This window comes from Achroia grisella, unplaced genomic scaffold, assembly GCF_030625045.1.
Source record: "Achroia grisella isolate CSIRO2021 unplaced genomic scaffold, CSIRO_AGI_Agris_v1 utg779, whole genome shotgun sequence".
NCBI classification, from domain to species: Eukaryota; Metazoa; Arthropoda; class Insecta; order Lepidoptera; family Pyralidae; genus Achroia; species Achroia grisella.
Window position 1 is genome coordinate 3,962,005 of NW_026713019.1, and position 19,802 is coordinate 3,981,806.

General features: G+C 30.2%; 1 protein-coding gene across 2 annotated transcripts; it reads left to right on the plus strand.

Annotated features, from left to right (window-relative positions):
• The first annotated feature begins 120 nt into the window (after positions 1 to 120).
• LOC131850742 (MICAL-like protein 1) lies at positions 121 to 14,097 on the plus strand. 2 transcript variants are annotated; one of them, XM_059201090.1, is made up of 14 exons: positions 121 to 527; positions 614 to 798; positions 916 to 977; positions 1,087 to 1,432; positions 1,725 to 2,446; positions 2,762 to 2,892; positions 3,756 to 3,836; positions 4,459 to 4,666; positions 4,924 to 5,065; positions 9,283 to 9,459; positions 11,227 to 11,341; positions 12,149 to 12,248; positions 12,709 to 12,847; positions 13,891 to 14,097. In XM_059201090.1, the coding sequence occupies exons 1-14, from the start codon at positions 376 to 378 to the stop codon at positions 14,076 to 14,078; spliced, it is 2,748 nt and encodes a 915-aa protein (XP_059057073.1). In that variant the 5' UTR covers positions 121 to 375; the 3' UTR covers positions 14,079 to 14,097. The 2 variants fall into 2 exon arrangements, with proteins under 2 accessions (XP_059057073.1, XP_059057074.1); XM_059201091.1 differs by having other exon boundaries at positions 9,283 to 9,453.
• Positions 14,098 to 19,802: the final 5,705 nt, after the last annotated feature.

Below are 19,802 nucleotides of genomic sequence, written 5' to 3' on the forward strand. Positions count from 1 at the left end.
CCTTTAAAAATTTCCAGTTTTCTAGAGCTTTTTGATGTTCTGCATAATGTACTCGTCCAAAATTTGTTGGCAACATTGTAGTTGTCAGTCTGCTTTGCTGTCATACTGTCATTTGAAATCATTATAATCAAGTGACATGACAAAGTTTCCAAATGCCAACAAAGTGAAAAACTTTTTATTTTCTTCAATCAATAACTTTATTATATTTATATTAAGCAACAAATTTAATTATTACCTTTAAATATAATACCTACATCAAGAAATACAGAATGATTACATATAGTAAACAATTTTAACTTTTGTATGACTCATTAACTACTTACTAAATTAATATGTATACAAATTTTTCTTGATTCGTTAAATACAAGCCCTAAAATGTCTGAAAGAAAGGGCACTAAAGCTCTCGAATTGTGGTGCAAACGCCTAGTAAAGGATTGCCCCAACGTTCAAATTGATAACATGACAACGTCATGGAGGAACGGCATTGCCTTTTGTGCCTTAGTTCATCATTTCAGACCAGATTTAATGTGAGTTATAATTACACTACTAAAATATCTATTTGCAATAATGTAGAATGGTCATTCATACCTATTTGTTATTATTATTATTTCAGTGATGTATCAACATTAAAACCTGAAAACATATATGAAAATAATCAACTGGCCTATAGCATTGCCGAACAACATTTGGGAATACCATCATTGTTGGACCCTGAGGATATGGTAGATAATGAAGTGCCTGATAGACTATCAGTATTAACATACTTATCTCAGTTTTATCAACGTTTAGGTCATACAGGTACCCTAAATATTTTTTATTTTAACATAAAATACTTTAATTGATTGTATGAATTTATATATTGTTTCATATATGACTACAACATACCCATTAATGATGTCATGTCATATTTTACAGTAAACAACAAATCAACTGAGAATGATTCAAAGGTGTCATTAGCATCAACAACTCAATCTGCTGTTAGTAAATATTCTACTCTATCTTTTTTCTTTTGTGTTTTGTTTGCATTATACTTGGCACTTATTTCTGTACTATATTTGTGATCTTATTTTTCCCTATCATTTATAGGCACCAATAAAATTTGGAAAATCAGGGCATGACAAATGTGCAGCATGTGGTCTACCTGTCTACTTAGCTCAACGTTTACTTGTATCTCACAAACTTTACCATAGAAGATGTTTCCGTTGTTCTAAGTGTTCTGGGCACCTTAATCCAAAAAATTTTGAATTAATTGAAGGATCTGAATTTTCATGTGATAGTTGTAAAAATGAAAAAACATTATCAAAATTCTTCAATAATAATGATCACAACCAAATGGGTATGTTGGCATTTAGTGAGGTTTTACCAGAAAAACCCACAGAAACAGAAGAAACTATACTAACACAAAATCGACCTAGACCTCAATCAGTTTTAGGTAAGATTCTCTACACATTTTCTTGCTATTTAAAAATCCTCTCGCTTTATGTGAAAATGTTACTCTCTTCTCTATTTTAGGATACTATATAGTATCTCTTAAAACTGGCATGCTGATTGAAAACAAAACAAAACCAGTTAATTATATTAATCGGTTAGAGCTTAATGTGTAAATATTTAATTACATTTTTATTTATTAGTATTGTATTAGGCAAATACAGCTGTTCCTCTTCCAAATTAAATAACTTTTTTCTAATATATACATTATTTTTGTTCCTAATGAAATATTTTAGAAAAAATAAGCATGTTTGAGAAGAATGTTGAAAATGAAACAAACATTGAAGATAAATTATCAAATCTTTCTATAAAAGGCAATTTAAATAGTAATCTTAAAGAATCTAATACTTCCAGTATTAGTAATAGCAGTATCATAGACAATGTAAAATCTACCGATGCAGACACTAATTTTGAGTCAACATTAGCAAATAAAACTATAAGTTTAAAAACTCCAGAATCACTGGACACAATAAATAAATCTGAAAAAGTATACAGAAGTAATATTCACAAATTCAATTTCCTGCAAACACAATTGTCAGGTGACATATTAGATAGTGATAACAGCAATACCTTAGATAATGTAGAACCAGAAGAAACAAGGCATAACAGGGAAGACTGTTCTAACAATATAACAGAGATAATTGAGAATATTGAACAACAAACAAATGATGAATCTAATGACATAATTCGGGAAGAAAGTAATATAACTGATGATATTAGAATAGCGAAAAGCCATAGCATTTCATCAACATGTAATACAGAACATATATCCATAATAACATCAGAAGAAACACAAAATGATGCAGAAATTACTATTAGTGTTCCTCCCAGAAGAAAAAAGTTACAGCAAAGTCCTGAAGAGACAAAAACACTTTCTGAAAGTGTTGTGATAAGCAAGTCAACCCAAGATAAAATATATCCAAAACATTTAAACCCATTTTCAGATGATGAAGATGAGGTAAATTGTACCATAATTTTACATATGTATACTCTGAATAAGAAAATATTATTATAAACAGTCTCGACAATGAGTGTTATGTATGTAGTATTTTATATTGCAAACATATTATTTACATTTTACTTATTGTCAATTGCTAAAGTTAATATATTGTATGATAATTCATCATTAATATAGAACAAAATTATTATTATTTATTTTTGTTTTTCCTTTTTATTTAATATGTAAACATGTCATAATAAATTGGTACATTTATTATATAATGTTTACATTTTTCAATTGGTAAAATTTATACATACAATAATTACTTTTTAGAATGAAATACCATCTGAGGAGTCACAAAAAAAGATAAGCACAAACCCCTTTGGTAGCACTGATGAAGAAGATGATAATGTACCGCCAATACAACCAACTTCAAAAGATCAGAATAACCAGGCTACGCCCAAGTATGTTCAATAATATATTTGTTATATCTAATATTTTTACTTATCTATATCATTAAATTATTGATAAATGGTATTGATGACTACTAACATTAATTAATATGTTTATTAATATAATTGTCATTGAACCTTCAAAACTGATTCACAGAATGATATACACAATATTAAGAATGTTAATTACAACCTAATACAATTATAATTACTTTCTTCCTATAGCATTTCTTCAATTCAATGGTTTTTTCTCTTCTCTTACTTTTAATTATAGATAGAATAGATATGAACTTGTAACTACAAACTATAAAAAGTGTCTTTGATAATTATGGTCTTATTATTTAAGCAAGATAATATAATTATGGTTACTGTAATGTGATGGAGTGAATCTAAAATAACTGTAACTGATATTTTCTCACAAACCGTACCGTTTTGACATATTTAAATGAAAACCAGAATTTTTATGGCATTGATGATGATGATGAACCGTAAGGGGTTCACTTAATCTTTACGCGGGCAGAAATATCTGTCAGCCAAAAATTTTCATAAATCATTCTGGTTAAATTTGTAAAGATTGCTTTATAATAATTAGAAAGAAAAAAATCTTATCTACATAATTCTGTTAAAAAATAAATTATTATTGTCAGAAAAAAAAATATTACATAGCCGTGACGAAAACGAGCCAATTCAAAATTCTCGTACTGTGTTTACGAAACAAAATACTATTTACCATCGAAGTTCCCCATTACTTTCAGACTACTTTTGAAATCTACAATTGTTCATTATTACGAAGTGTGATTCGACATTTAGTATGTAGTAAGCAGTAATTTTCTTACTGCAGTATTATTAAGACATAATATCGAATGTTTTTACAGGAGACGTCTTATAGCCGTAAATCCTTTTTGGTCTGACGGAGAAGAGCCTTCATCAGATGAAGAAGAAACACGTGATAGTAGGTGAGTATAATTAGCAAGTCTAGACATAATTATTACTATGATGCATTATCATAAATTCCTTTTATCTTTCTAAATACTAGTGTGACTAAAGTAACCATAACCGCTACAGGATATAGAATATCGATTAATAGACAACAAATAGATTCAAATAAAAATTATACGATTGATTAATAACAGTCGGCTAGTACAACTTTGTCGAAATGTCGATAGAGGTTGTCGATAGTTGGTTAGTCGATAAACGTAGTCGATGCGTTTATTACCATTAAACTATTGGTGTTAAGACCCAAAAAATGTATAATAATTTTGAGTATTAAACTAGAGACTTAAAAAATACCAAAAAAGCATTGAATTTCATCAAGTATCCTGATGGCCATAAAAATGCAATTTGTCAGTATACCAGAGATAGCCGCCAAGTAGCTTGCTTTGTAAGCAGTGTTTTGTTTGTACGATGAAGATTAGAGGTGAAATTCCTGAATAAGCGAAATGACATCTTAATCCTCTGGTATTGCGGGTGACACTATAACGTGATATATTCTATTACATAGGCGACTATCACAGTTTATCATCTGGTCGTCAACATGATTGCCATTTCAATTACATAAAATAATCTAAAATGGTTTAGGTCAAAAATATACAATTCTTCGATGGCAACGAGCACGCCGAATTTACCAATAAGCATTCCGCGCCGCAAGAAAGCAAAAGCTCCACCCCCGCCAGTTATAACGATAGAGGAACCTGCAACTCCATTGGAACATCCTTCTACATCTATGGACGACGTGGCGAGCATCTCATCACTCAGCTCGTACAACTCCACTGTGCATTCTGATCAAGTAATTTTTTATTTTTTTAAACTAATAGGGACGGTAATTTTGTATTTAAAAGTAAACACAATTTTTGTAAAATCCATTGCTTGTCTTTACGTAGTATATTTGTAAAATCCTAGTTTTCTTTAAAGAAAATTAATAGTCAAATTACATCTCCTACAAAAAGATTCTCTGATTTCAATGTAAAATAGTAAGTTTTATTTACGAATTATTAATATTTAATCTTTATTTAACCATCTTTTGGTCTATATTTTCAATTATAGAAATCCGTCGGCAATTCAACACCAATGTTAAAGAAAAAACGCCTCGCGCCCACTCCACCAGATAGTATCTCTACGGCGTCAGGATTCGGAGGCTCAATGGAGATAGGTGTCGACACTTCTGGCATACGCAATACATCTGATGGTATGTCTCTTATAGTAATAAGTGAGTCTATTTTTATAATACGACAAGATAACTCTTGCAAAATTGCCAGAGTGACAGATATACATGTGTACGGTTTGAGTACTACGACTAACATGTGACAAATTATAAAGTGAGAAGAAATCACTGATGTTATTTGACATATTCGTGCTATCAGTTGTCGTATAATACACCACGCAATAGACAACTGACTATTATTTATCTATACTAATATTATAAAAGGTATAGCTTGTATGTTTGTGTGTGTTTGTATTATTTGTTTAATGTAGCAAAAAATATTGATTTTGTGTGCTTCCGCTGCGTGTATATGGTTAAAAAGACCCTAAATGTATATATGACCGTAATATAAACAAAAAAAGTTAATTGTGATTTGATAATAATTTGAACCTAGAGAAAAACAAAAAAAATTATCACCATGACCTGTTCCTGGCTCACGGGCCATTGAGAATAACCGAATATGATAGCTATATTCATATATATGGATATTTAACGGTGTAATAAACCCTTAAAGAAAATTTGATTGATGTGTGTTTCGTGATTATGATAAATCAGAAATGACAGCCGATAAACATATCCGGCGTTTTCAAACCGAAGTCCTAAACTATAAACAAGAGATAACAATATTTTTCTCAAAGCGGGAAACATATGGAATGCGATTACTTTGTGGTATTTATCGGTGTTACATACTATGAGTTTTATCGTAATCCGCTTGGACAATCTGATTGCCCTTTATTACTAACATTTTTTGTTGTCACATAAAATGTAGATCAAACTCGTACTTGATGATGAACTCATAATTATATTAATTTAATGATGAGACTGATAATGTCAGTGCAATCTATTTAATTAATTTATATTGTAGACTTATTTTTAGTATTTTATTAGAACATGTTAAGTCCCGAATTACGTTGCACAATATTGATTAAATTAATTGTGCAATTAACTAGTCAATAGTACCCATTTCTAGTGTATTATCTATTTAAGTACATACATTTGAACTCATTTCAACTTCATATAAAGGCGACATATGTATGTTCTAATTTATGTACCAATAATTATAATGTATGTATTACATTATAATTGTTGGTACCTTGATTGAGATTTATATAACCAACTCCGAAAAGAAATTCCTTTTTATTCAAAAGTCTCAACTATTGATTATGTTGCGCAATACTTTCGTCAATTCTATATCGATTGTGATAATTTGCTTTTGGAACTGATTATGCTTAATTCCATGTTGGCATCTATTATTTTTAGCATGATTGAATTATTTTTTATAGAACAATATCTTGAAGTATTTGCGCATTTTTAATCTATTTCAAATTCTAATTCTATTACGTGACCTCAAATAAATAATATTTTCTAACTTTTTCAAACAAGAACATTGCCACAAATAATGTAATATATTAATATTCTATTATTTCGAACAAATAATATATTATAAAAAACACGAGCTGATTGGGGATCTAGCAAACCTCTCATCTTGAGATGCTGTGTTTCAATCCATTAAATTAATTCGTCATGTAAACATATATTGACATTACACGTTCATTTTCTGATTTCAAATTTTTAATTATTGCCTAGACATGTTATTTGATTGTTATAAATTGATAATCTACAATAAGCTAAAATCCTCTACGTGTAGTGCAAAAATTTATTGATTTCATACAACGTTTTCCTCTACTAATCTACATGCACTCATAATATTATCATGTTTTTTAATTATTTTGATGATGAAAGATAACACATTTTAAAATTATATGGATACTAGCTGTCCCGGCAAACGTTGTTTTGCCTATAAATTAATAACGCTATAAAAAAATAGGGGTTAATGATAGAAGGGTGAAAATTTAGGATTGTATGTATGTTGATCATACAAAAATTGAAACTAAAAATTTTGTCTAAAAAATTAAAATTTAGGGCTACCCCTAACATTTAGGGGGATGAAAAATAGATGTTGGCCGATTCTCAGACCTACTCAATACGCTCACAAAATTTCATGAGAATCGGTCAAGCCGTTTCGGAAGAGTATGGGAACGAAAACTGTGACACGAGAATTTTATATATATAGATTCTGATATTAATGACTCACGTATATAACTTTTGTACAAAAATAAAATGTTGACCTGAATGCATAGTAGTTAGACTATGCATTCAGGTTTTAACATTTTATTTTTGATGTGTAAGTGTGAAATTTTAACTTAAGGGGGTCTTCCTATGTGACGGCCTGTTTTTTAGGGATATTTTAGTATTTTTTTTGTACGACCAGTAAATATTTAGAGCTTATTTATGCTAGCATATTTGGACAGTATAAATATAAAATTTCAGCTAAAAATATTCAGTCAAACTAGAGTTACAGCGCTCTGAACACCCCCGCCTCGAAAAAAAGAGCTCCCACTTCCTCCACGATTCCGGCTGGTCGGCTTATCTGAAAAAAAAAAAAAAACGGCGTTTTAATTTGTAGGCTTAAAAGCACGGAATGACCTATAATCAAATGAATATAAAAAAAATTGGATTTTTGATAGACATTTGAAATAAAAGTTGCAAATTAGGCGTTTTTTTTTTTGTTTTTTGCTATAAAAAAATCGAAGTTTTGAAAATTTTCGATTGATAATAGTTCATTCCATGCGTTTACATATATTGAGTGTGCCCTGTAAATTTCAAGTAATTCGGTCCAGCCGTTTCTGAGGTACAATGGAGGAAAGTTTGAAAAACACAGTTTTGAGAAAAACGCGTTTAAAGTTTCAAGTCCGTTAAAAACTATTAAAATATCAACTTACTCTCAATCAGCGATGCCTGGTCCATAGAGTATTCCTTCCTCTTCCTCGTGAAACTCTTTTAAAGCAGATTGTTCAGCTCTTGAGTCAATCCTGGCTTGTTTAACGACATCACTTACGCGCCGCTCAGAGCGTAAGATTCGCTTTTCATCCCGTTTCTCAACATACGCTTGGGCTTCACGACCAACAGGGCATCCCATAATCGACATAACTTTTAAAATACCTTGAAAACCTTCATTAAAGATAATAACTGCTAAGTAGCTAGCAATTTCAACAACTTTGGGACCAGAATGAAGATAATTTTAAAGCCTAGGCCTCGGAAACTTGATCGCGAAATAGACACGTCACTTTTACAAGTTTTACATATAACTATTTCAGAGATTGCAGTAAATACAGAAACAAACTCCAAAATGCAATATGCGAAATTCGAAGCGATGGGAACATTCATGTTCATGTTATTTTTAAGTTTTTTGGCCGAAGCTGATGTAAATACCGTATCATTTTGGTGGGTAAAACGGTTTCCACTAAACTTTCTTTTTTTACTACGACCAGGATGAACATTTCCACTCGTACTTCCTTTCCGTCCACTCATTATGAAAAAAAATAATTTGTAGCTGTTGCTCTCTTCGAAGTTCAACCAAGACTAAAATAACTTCGGTAAAATATTATAACAATAGAAATTTCTGTTTAAGTCTGTAGAAACGTGTCTAAACTTGTATAAACAAATATATTAATAAAAGGGAGGCCAGGTATAAAGCCGACGCTACACAATAGGCCCGGTCTCTAACTGCCAACTCACCGCTCCGAACCGCTCTTTCTTTTACCTGCTGTATCTTTAAAACGACTTCGAATTTTCTAAAATCGCTTTACTACCGTATTCTAGACATGTTAAGGGAGCAATTTATGAAAAAAAAAAATCGATTTTTTCAACCCATCACATAGGAAGACCCCCTTAAACATCATCATAAAACATCTTTATAAAATAGTACGTTTTGTTTCGCATTTTCTAGCGATTCATACAAAATATAACTTATTTTTCTGCGACGTAAGCGATATGCAGTAAAAGAATAGAATCAGCCGTCATTTGTTTTATTTGCCTAAAATAGTAGGATCTAGATCAAATTAAATGTATATGTAATCTAATGCAATGTAATTTTAGAACATAACAATAACAGTCTAGGTTTTTTATTGAGTATTTTTACGGTCCTCATAACAGTCTAGTATAGTTTTTCTTTATCTGTGGTCTACAGCTTATCTATGAATATTTAACAATAATAAATAAATGCCACAAAATCTCGTTAACAGCATTTTGTTACTAAGCGAATTGAGAATTGTGTTCCTTGTTATATTTTACAAGGGATTCGGGGCAGAATATTATTTTGTAATACTGGTCTAGTAATAAAATATTTGTTCCGTATATAGGTGGACGTAAGCTAAAGGGCCCCGCACCAGGTCTGCCACTACCTGAACGACGTGAAGTGAAACTCCAGGTATCGCCAGAGGAACTGCAAGTTCAACTCGACTTGTTGGAAACACAGCAACTAGGGCTAGAACGACAAGGCGTACTTATCGAGCAAATGATTCGGGATAAGTGTGAGGGTAAACACATTTCCTGCACATTATTTAGTTTAAGATTTTTCACTCACCCACTTCTCTTCTATTACTAAACTTTTTTTTTATATAAATAGCAAACAAGTCCACTTGTATACGGTAACCGTCCCTCATATACATAAGCACCACAGACGCCATGGTACCCCATGGTGGTTGTACGATGCTATTCTGAAGGACTAAAATCATGCCCATGCCTTGTCTCACCCTCAAACGGAACGAATCCTGAAAAGGAAACTCCTTGGCGGATGAAGTAGATGAGACAAACCCCAAAGTCTACGTCGGTGGTTGGTTAAAACAGTATATTATTGATGTATGTATATATATTAAGTAGGTACGTATGCCGGTGGTTAGCAATGTACCGGTGTAGGCAATGCAAGTAAATTCATTGAATATCATTGAATACAAATCATTCATTGTATAAAGTCAATCAGACGGAACTTATTCAACGTTGTTATGTTAATGTATCTTCATTAATGCGATCGGCATAAAATGTCTATATTCTAACTCAATTTAAATAAAATTATCCACATAGAAGTTTTATCAGATAGTTCATCATTATCATCATCATTTCTACCTCTGTCTGTCCATTTTTGGGATATAGGCCTTTCCCAATGACTTCCACCATGTGCGATATTTTGCCTTCCGCATTCATCCACTCCCCGCCACCTTCGTGATGTCATCGGTCCATCTTGCAGTATCCGTGTATGGGTTGACGAATACGCGGTCTGGAAACCAAATCTTTTCTTCCCCTTCAGACTCGGCTGATATGCCCGGCCCAGCATTATTTACTGATACGATATTAAATAGTTTTTAATATAAAAACTGTATATGGATTTTGCAGCATAAGTTTGAGGAAATTATAGTTCGTCTACACTTTTCAAAACTACGATTTATTTATGCATAGTTATTCATCCCTTGTAATTAGCATAAATAATATATTTATAAGATTACGCATTTATCCTGTTACTCAATTCAACTCATCAGCGGCATTATAAATATACGAATGTATCATTAACTTTGATAACAGTTAATAACTTTGAATTTGAATATAGGGTACACAACCCAAAAAATAGATTTGTTTTCACTTTATTTGGTTTTAGTAAAACAACAAGTCGGTATTATTGTTAGGGTAAATAGTTTTATCATTGGTTACATTCCATTCCGTCTACAGCAGATACCGCACTCGATAATAGTCCAAATTTTTAAGGCACTTATTCATTTTATTTATTGTTGTTAGGTACCATCTGTTTATATCCATTGTTTTATCAAATTTATTATGTATTATTATAAATACATGCTATTTTAAATGTAGAATTCGTATGTTTATATCTTTTTCAATAAACTTATTACGTTATTTATTTTACTATTTTACTCTTAGGATTGTTACTTCGTACTATTACTCATGTATGTATATATATAATGACCTATGCATCTGTTATAGACGATTTATGGCGTAGTGGTCCGTGAACAATGATGTAATAATAAAACAGGCTATAATTTATAAAGTAACTTATGGTGTACAAATAATTACGATTATGACCAGCTATTTGTATTTCAAATGAGAGTTTTTTTGTAAACATATATCCAATCGTCACGATTTGAATAAATATTTGTTACTAATTTACTTTGCAAGTTTAGTCTCTAGAAAAAAACGTATGTTTACAATACCGAACAAAGGTCAACCGCCTAGGTACTATTATTTAATGGTGTAAGTGGACTCTGATTGACACTTACAAATAAATTTGTTTACAACAGGCGACGACTCATCTTCGGTGCCGCAAGAGGAAGTGGAAGATTTAGTAATACAACTGTGTGAACTAGTCAATGAGAAAAATGACTTGTTCAGGAAGCAAACTGAATTAATGTACATGTAAGTTTCAATCATTATACTGGTAAACAAGTGTTAAACATGTTTTGTATTCAGATAAGGTTGTTTAAAAAGTTATTTAGACTCATGGGGATAAATTATTATTATATGTCAATCACATCGATATATTGATCATGAGTTGAAAGGGTCGATGAACAAATGTCAAATAATTCATTATTATTAAATCTTAACTACAATACCTTTTTTTCGGAACTAAAGTCTTTACAACATTCTATAGAAAAATTGTTACTTACATCTGATACCATTATAAGTGTTCTTTTTATTTATAATTTGAACAAAAATACCACCTCTCTTTACATTGTATTATTATTATATATTTATTATCATCCTACTTTAAATCTAATTATTTACATCCTCATTTATTTATCCGAAAGATTAAATTGTAATTTTTTTTCTGTCGTAAAATGCCAGATAAATAAAGAACGAGAGTGTCAGAGCATAATCTTTAACCGCAATACTGTGTAGAAAGTATAGATGACAATTATATTGAAGGAGATACTTCAGTTAGCTTATTTACAACTACAAGTTGTGTGACGTATGAACGTAAACCAAATAATAGGCGCTTAGCTCTAAACATTCCTATAGATGTAATCTAAAATTTAGAAAGATTTTCTACTCAGTGAAGACTGATTATTACAGAGATTTTGTTTATTTCACTGTGCTCACATAATGAAGAATGCAATTTTTTTTTATTCTGATCAATATAGGTATTTATATATTATATCATATTAAAGCGACGGAAGTCGCAGGCACAGACAATATATAGTAAGATATTAACAATATTTCCAGTCGGCGACAACAACGATTAGAACAAGAACAAGCTGATATTGAACATGAGATAAGAGTGATACAGTCGCGACCAGCGGTTAATCGCATTGATGCTGATAAGGTAATTATCTGATGATCGAATATAATTTTTAATCAATCAGGTACTCATTATGTACTCCAAATTTTATGACATTTTGTGAACTTAACACTGTTTTGGATAAAAAGCTGCAATCCCAGCGTATTTAATTACTTTATCAATTTGTTGTATGGTGTATATTTTTAATCAATTTAAATGATGCAAAATATTTGTAAATATATACTATAGAGACTCTGTGAGAACTTTCATTTTAGATAAGTAACTCTTATTGAAGTTAATCAAATATATTATCTACCTATTATTAAGATACCTAGTCAATTCAAAATTATGGCTTAAATGTATTGCCTACGGTCCTATGTTACCAAAACCTTTATCATACAATTTTGGATGAATATTTTATTTGGCTCAAACAGCACAAGCATGTAGAATTACATAGAAGAAAACAGTTATTTTTGCTATAACATAATACACTACAAACCTGTAGGCACGCGAGGAACAATTGGTGTCCCGTCTTGTAGAAATTGTGCGCATGCGCGACGAATTGGTCCAGCAAATTGATGCAGAACGACGTCGAGAGCGACAGGAAGATCTCGCCATCGCTGCTTCGATAGCCAATAAAAGAGGTATGCTATTTAAATCTATCTTCCAATAGAATTATTTTGTACGCTTCAGCCATCCAGTCTTAAAGTGTTTCTTAGCAATGGCATAATATTAATTAATATATTTTGACCAAAAATCTTCTTTTAATTATATTAAACGGGACATATGTGTCATATAAGTGTGCCATATTCTTATGACGCAGTAGTATCAAAGAAATAAAAACAATCACAACTACCATACAATTTAGTAGGCCTGTTTGAAGGTCTAATAATTCGAAAGTAGTTTCTCTCGTGATGAAGGGCTGTACCTCCAGACCAGAGACAATGAAGGCCCTCAGTCTCATTGTATTCTTCTTTACGGTGAATGTAATTGTACAAGAGTGGTCTAAAAAGATGACGCCAACACAAATATGACGGCAGTCGTCAATAAAAGTTTGTGAACATAGTTGTGCATTTTTTTATCAGTTACTGACCAAAGTTTCGGCTATTTCCGTCGTGCAGGTTTCGTAAGATGTACTGGACTCTGTATATGGGGAATATGCACCATCAAAATTATGCATATGCATAGTGCAACAGTGAAATTATGAAATTTTATTCCTTTTTTTCTCTCCCAAAGGCACAAAGCCTTTGTCTATTTATCTGTGTTTGTGATAGCGTTTGACGTAAACTTGGCCAAGGTGATTTTGATAAACACTTCCTTATTAGGTAAACATAATATAAAGTTGAATACTTGAAAGGGCTAAATTATTTTTTACGCCGTCCAGTATCAATTAGGAGTAAACTCTAGAGCAGAATACATGGGCTTCAAAATAACATTTGGGAAACTAGACTAAGCTAGGAAATTAATTAACTAGGCACAGCCAGTAAAGTTTAGATACTTCAGTATAAGCTAATCACAAATGAAAATAATGTAAAATCATTCTCAAAATGTCAAGATGAAGGAAAACCAAAAAAAATTTTTTAGTTTTTTTTTTTCAATTTTTTTGCATTCACAGAAAGAATATTTGATATGTATTTTTACGGTTCATACGTATGAATCTAAAATATTGATGCTTTCTATATTTCAGCGCAACGGAATAGTGAATCAAATAGTTCATCTATTAAATCAGCAGAAGTTGTCGCAACACCCAAGAAAAGCAAAGTAAAGGACAAAGTTAAAAAGCAACTTAAGAAAGCCAAACATACATTAATTTCCAAGAAAAAAGAAGATGGCGGTAAGACAGAGAAACCAGAAAAAGATAAAAAATCAAAATAAAATTATTGATTTCTTGTTTAATATATAATATACTCTTTATGTGTAATAACTTGATGAATATAGCTAATAATTTATTAGTAGATTTTACACTTTAGCTACACCTTGCTTTATTGAAAGTACTTAATTAAGACTGAAACATTCCACTTGCTGTGTTACTGACGATATCGTAGATTACTTATAAACGTCGGTGTTTTAAATTTTTAAAATTTATTATAAGTATGTTAATTAAAATTAAATACAATTATTATAGCTCTATCGAACTAACTAATGAACATAAAGGTCTGTTTATAAGTATGTGCCAGAATCAAAATTAAGTTAGAACTCTATCTAAATTGTTGTGCCACATGAATCTCAGTCTTTGCATTATTTTAGTATGTCAATTGTTGTATTAATAATAAGCATGTTTGCCATAAGGGCGTTGTACTCGATATTCACATCAGCCCATAATTCGTATCATGAAAGTGTATCACAGGAAATATTGGAAAAATTAAAAAATAAAACGTTAACTGCGCGAGCTTTATCGTCTGTGTTCGTCGTTTTTGTTCAAGCGTTTTGTTTACTGTTATTCGTTATTCTGTTTACTGCGAAATGTGTCTAAACTGTGATATGAATAATATAATACTGTTACACCATCATCTAACTATATTATCTATCTGTATAAACTTTAATACATCAGAATTTTTCTTTTACGAGATTTTTGCGTTACTTTTAAATAATTTTTAATCATTATTTTTTCAATATAAGAACACAATTTCTTTATGGTTTTATACTAAATTCGCCTAATGAAAATTTTTTTTTTTTATTACTATCATATTTTCAAATCACTCATATTTATATTCATTAATCAAGTTGACATTAAAAAGTTTTTCTGTTTGTCCTGCTACTGGTGAGTGATCAATTTCATTACAATATAATATACAACAATAACTACCAAAATAGCTCATTAGACCCACGTATAAGTAGGGTCTTCAGACAAAACAAAAAAATGTTGATTACAGGAATGCTTAGACTGCATATGATATATCAGTCAGCTCGTGTGACCACGGCTAGTGCAACCTAGTCGAAACGTCGACAGAGGTAAATACCTTTATTTACCATTAAATTATTCGTGTTAAAACCCGGTTAAAAATATAAATAGTATAATATTACATTTACTTATTTTTCTTTTATATATAAGAAGAATTTATAAATCATGTTTTATGACAAATACATGTTTACAGTGTTTTATTCTACTATAATTATTGATAGTCCTTTTAATTATTTTAAAATTTACGTATTATAGAATTATAGAAAGATCGAGTCCCTATATTAGAAATGATACATTTTGTTGTATTTATACAATTGTATAATTTAGTCATTATTTAGTTATATACTATATGTATTATATTATTGTTGACTTGATAACTAAACGGGAGAGTTAAGAATAACCGTACTCGATGTGGAACCGTGAAAACTTATAATATATGATAGTATATACTTAGAAAGTGGTCTGTCTGAAGAAGATCTTTTAAATTTGTATTGTATCAATCTAATTCAATTAGAGAGAAACGTAATGTTAGAATCTTTATCAATTCATAGTCTAGGAAAACAAAAAGGAACATTGCAGTCATGCAAAATCAGCGGCACCGCAAAGTAGCGGGCGCCTAAGTATGTCTGGCCTGCGAGCTAGCAACATGTCAATGTGACTAAATTTACTTCCGTTAAAAACTTCTATAATGGATAAGGTAGTTGTGATCTGTAGCCTAGTGAACGTCAGTTGTTTCGAAGGTGGGTTAAGGAACAGGAACCTATTCAAACTCTTTTTGATAAAAACATTACCTGTACACTATAACTTTAAAGTTAATTTCATGTATTATTAGGAAATTTATTTTGACAGGATCTCTACTACTCACTAGATGGCATAGTATAAAATATATATTATTTATGAAGTTGTTTTTGCTTTGAATGTTATACGTTTTTTTTTTATAAATATATACCTTATTTTTAGGATATTATATTAACCGACGTACAGTGCTCACTAGATGTGTATTTTTCTGTGTGTTACATAAAGTTCAAAATATATAAAATTGGATAATTTTTGGAAGAGGTATATTTCTTTACAGAAATGGTAAATGATAAAAATACAAATTATTTTTTTGGCATTACTAAATATATATGAGTAAAAATCAATGGCACTAAAACAATTTACCGTTACAGTGCCATAGGGTTATATGTATGAAAAAAATCATCACCCACCGTCGCAATCGCAACAGATTTTCACTAGTCTTCGTAAAATTACTATGTTGACCACTTTAAGTCTAGAGGAAATTATTGCTGAAATTAGGCTTCGGGAACTAGTCGTTTCTATTACGGCTACTCCTTTAGATCTGTTGCATTTAAATCCGAAATATCCTGTATTTTGGGGGCACTGATATTACAGCAATTCCTATAAAGAATACATTTAAGCACGCGTTTACACGAACTAATTTAAACTTAAGAACTTAGTTTATCTAGACAAATAATTTGAAATCATTCTATTATTTCAGTATGATTTTAAGAAAACTGTTATTCAATTAATGAACAATTTCCAAAACTATATCTGTCCTTATCAAGTAATATAGATACCTACATATATATTTTTCGTTATTATAAATATCGTTAAATGCTTATAGCATTTATATTTATGTATACATATCAATTAATTAACCAGTTAATTGAATAAAATATTTTATGTTCTGAAAGCTAGCAGTAGCTACCAGAAATATATAGACATTTTTAGAATATGTTTTTTTATAGAAGTGAAATTATTTTTGTTAATGTATAACACTGAGCGTAATGTGTCTGTGTTTATAAGCAAAATCTATATATCTATATCTACAATATATCGTTGGTTAAATAGAAAAATGGCAGTATTCAAAATGTACCTACATTTTGTCTTTTCTTGTAGACAAGCATTTACAGTTTTTTAATTTATTTAAATTATTTTTCCCTTCAAAGTTTTAAATTTACACAGAAGTATTATATATCATTAAAAGTAATTAGATAATGATTAAGACGGCGTGGTCATTCATTGACTTATATAAAAGGAGGCAATTCTAGCTTCTAAATTTGAAAAATGACATTTTTCTATTTAATCGACGATATGTGTATCAGCAAAAAATAATATCTTCATTACTTTGCATACATGAACATCAAATCCAAATTTAAACAAACAGTCGTTGTATAATGCTTTAATATGCTTCTTTAAATAATTTAACAAAATATGCCAGGAAATTAGTATAATTAAAATATATATTATTTGAATTGTTAAAATACTCAAGTCTTCCGATTCTATGTATGATTTTTTTAATATAATAAGAATACGCAAATCTCTGCGTATATGGCGCCATAATTTTATAACGAAAACAAAGTACGTAGTAGTAGGTCAGTATGCAGTCTATCATAATTCTGTTAAGTATTTTTTTACGAACTATAATATAATTCGGTATTGCAAAAAAAAATAAATGACTATTCATAATATGTAATGCTTCTCAACAAGAAAGAAGACTCTCTCACAAAGAAGTAACCAGAGCAGAAAGCAACAGGCTTTATGTAGCCGTAACACCCTCAGTATAGTCTTATAGGAAAATATAAGCATAAATCATTCTGATTATAAAGATTTTACGGCCCACGGCTGTTTCCTACAGTTTTTAATATTCGTATTGCACTAAATTAAATAGATTTTTCTATATTTTGGTATCTATTTATAGATAATTATAATAATTTATTTTAGAAATGAAATTTATTTACGTTGTATATTATGTTATCTGTGGTTGTATATACAATTGTACGATAGATGCATAACGTTTTCAAGCATTTTTAAGAGAAGTGTCTACTCAATAAATTGCTATGTATTTAGGTATTCTTCAGTATTCGTTCTATCTTTATTCAGAGATCTCGTCATTCCAAAAGTATTTTGTTAATTTTGTCGTAACTTTTTATATTTTCGTTCTACTCTGCTTATTCTATTATTACTCAACTTACTTCATTATTATTTTTTCGTTATATTGAAAATTCATTATCCATTGCCTTTCATTTTTTTAATTTTTTTATACTACCTAAGATTGTTCTTACAAGTAAGCTCAAAGTAAGTATTAAAAAATAGGGCCTATTTTTTGATAATGGATTTTTTTCAGTTAATTGTACATCTAAAACAAATTTGTTTAAAAAAATCTTACTAGTGAGAAACTTTTATATTTAAGTTGCCTTACTTATCCTATGGACAATAAAAAATTCATCGAGTTTAGTTGTTGTAGAAATAATAATCCTTGATGGTTAAGACTGCATGTCAATTATTATCGTTGAATTGCATATTATTCTCCATGCATGACGTGCTACTATGAAAGTTTTCTACAATAGCTAACCATGAGTTAGTTATTGAGTGATGAAAATTCGTTATAATGATTAATATGAAAATCGTTGCTAAATAATTTAGTGCAATTACGAATATAATGAAATAAATGTAATTGTCAAACGAATATTTTTTTATATTGCTAATATTGTTATAACATAATTGTATAAATGTTAACCAGACAGGGTTTTCAATAATATTGTTTATAATAATAATAGTTTTCGACTGACTGTCACCTTTGATTGTAATGTACGTGTACTTAACACACACAATTTGCACAAATATAAATTACTTAAAAAATAAATCTGCTTTTCTATTTTCCATAATAATAATTTATTCCATATTTCTTATATATACCAATTACATTGTTGTAATTAGTACCATAATAGCAATTGTTAACCTAAATAGCGGATTCAGTAGATTGGTAGAGTATACATCTATGAAGAGTCGTACACACTTTCTCCTTCTCTAATATAAGCGAGAGCGTCGTCCCCTAGTAGTCCTTACACCTTTAAAGCCAAGAGGTCGTAAGTCAAATACTGCTGATATCAAAAATCTTTGTCATTGTATATTATGCAGTTTCTGTTTAAATCTGTTGACCTCATGCTCATCTTATCTTCAACCACTGGTAACCCGCCAGAGTTAGTAGATATCGTTAGCGCAAGGATGCATCACCGATTTAAAAAACGTCAACAGTTGATAACGCCTGCCGACTTCCCCATCTGAGATAAGTCGTGGCGGTATGTTGTTTGTTGAAGTCTGATATAATTAGGGATTGACTGCGAGCAGTATGTCTAGAAATTTCAACAATTATACATAAAAATATACTTTTCATTTAGTTATAATAGCGTCTCTAATATTACACTTTTTTTTATTATGCTCGCTTGATTTATGGGGTCTGCATATAAAGGACGTTTGCAGTTTAGGAGAAGGAATGGTACTTTCCTAAAATATTATGATTGTGATACCATATACAACATAGTTACTAATCAATTATTAAATGATGCGACCATCTATTTAAACTTTACCTAACTGGATTAAAATATAAGAACATCTTTCTGTTTTAGTCTTTATTTATAAAAATTGATTTTATGTATAACTAAAAAATATACAGAAATATTTCATTAGGACTTTCTACAAATATGATTTTCTAATTTTAAAATTATGGTGACACCATAAATATTTAAATAATTATTATGGTGGGTCAAATATCCAATTGCAAGTGTGGGCATATATATATAGGCCTCTAGCCTCGTAAGGACAGGACATGCGACCTTTCATCCGGCTCCATCAACGGACTATCAAATCACACGCGGACGAGAAACTATCGAATAGAATAAATATTAAACATTTGG

Coding starts and splice junctions, on each gene's coding strand:
- LOC131850742 (XM_059201090.1), top strand. CDS start 376: ATGTCTGAAAGAAAGGGCACTAAAGCTCTCGAATTGTGGTGCAAACGC. Junction 4,667..4,923: donor CCACTGTGCATTCTGATCAA/GTAATTTTTTAT, acceptor TTTCAATTATAG/AAATCCGTCGGCAATTCAAC. Junction 12,249..12,708: donor ATCGCATTGATGCTGATAAG/GTAATTATCTGA, acceptor ACAAACCTGTAG/GCACGCGAGGAACAATTGGT.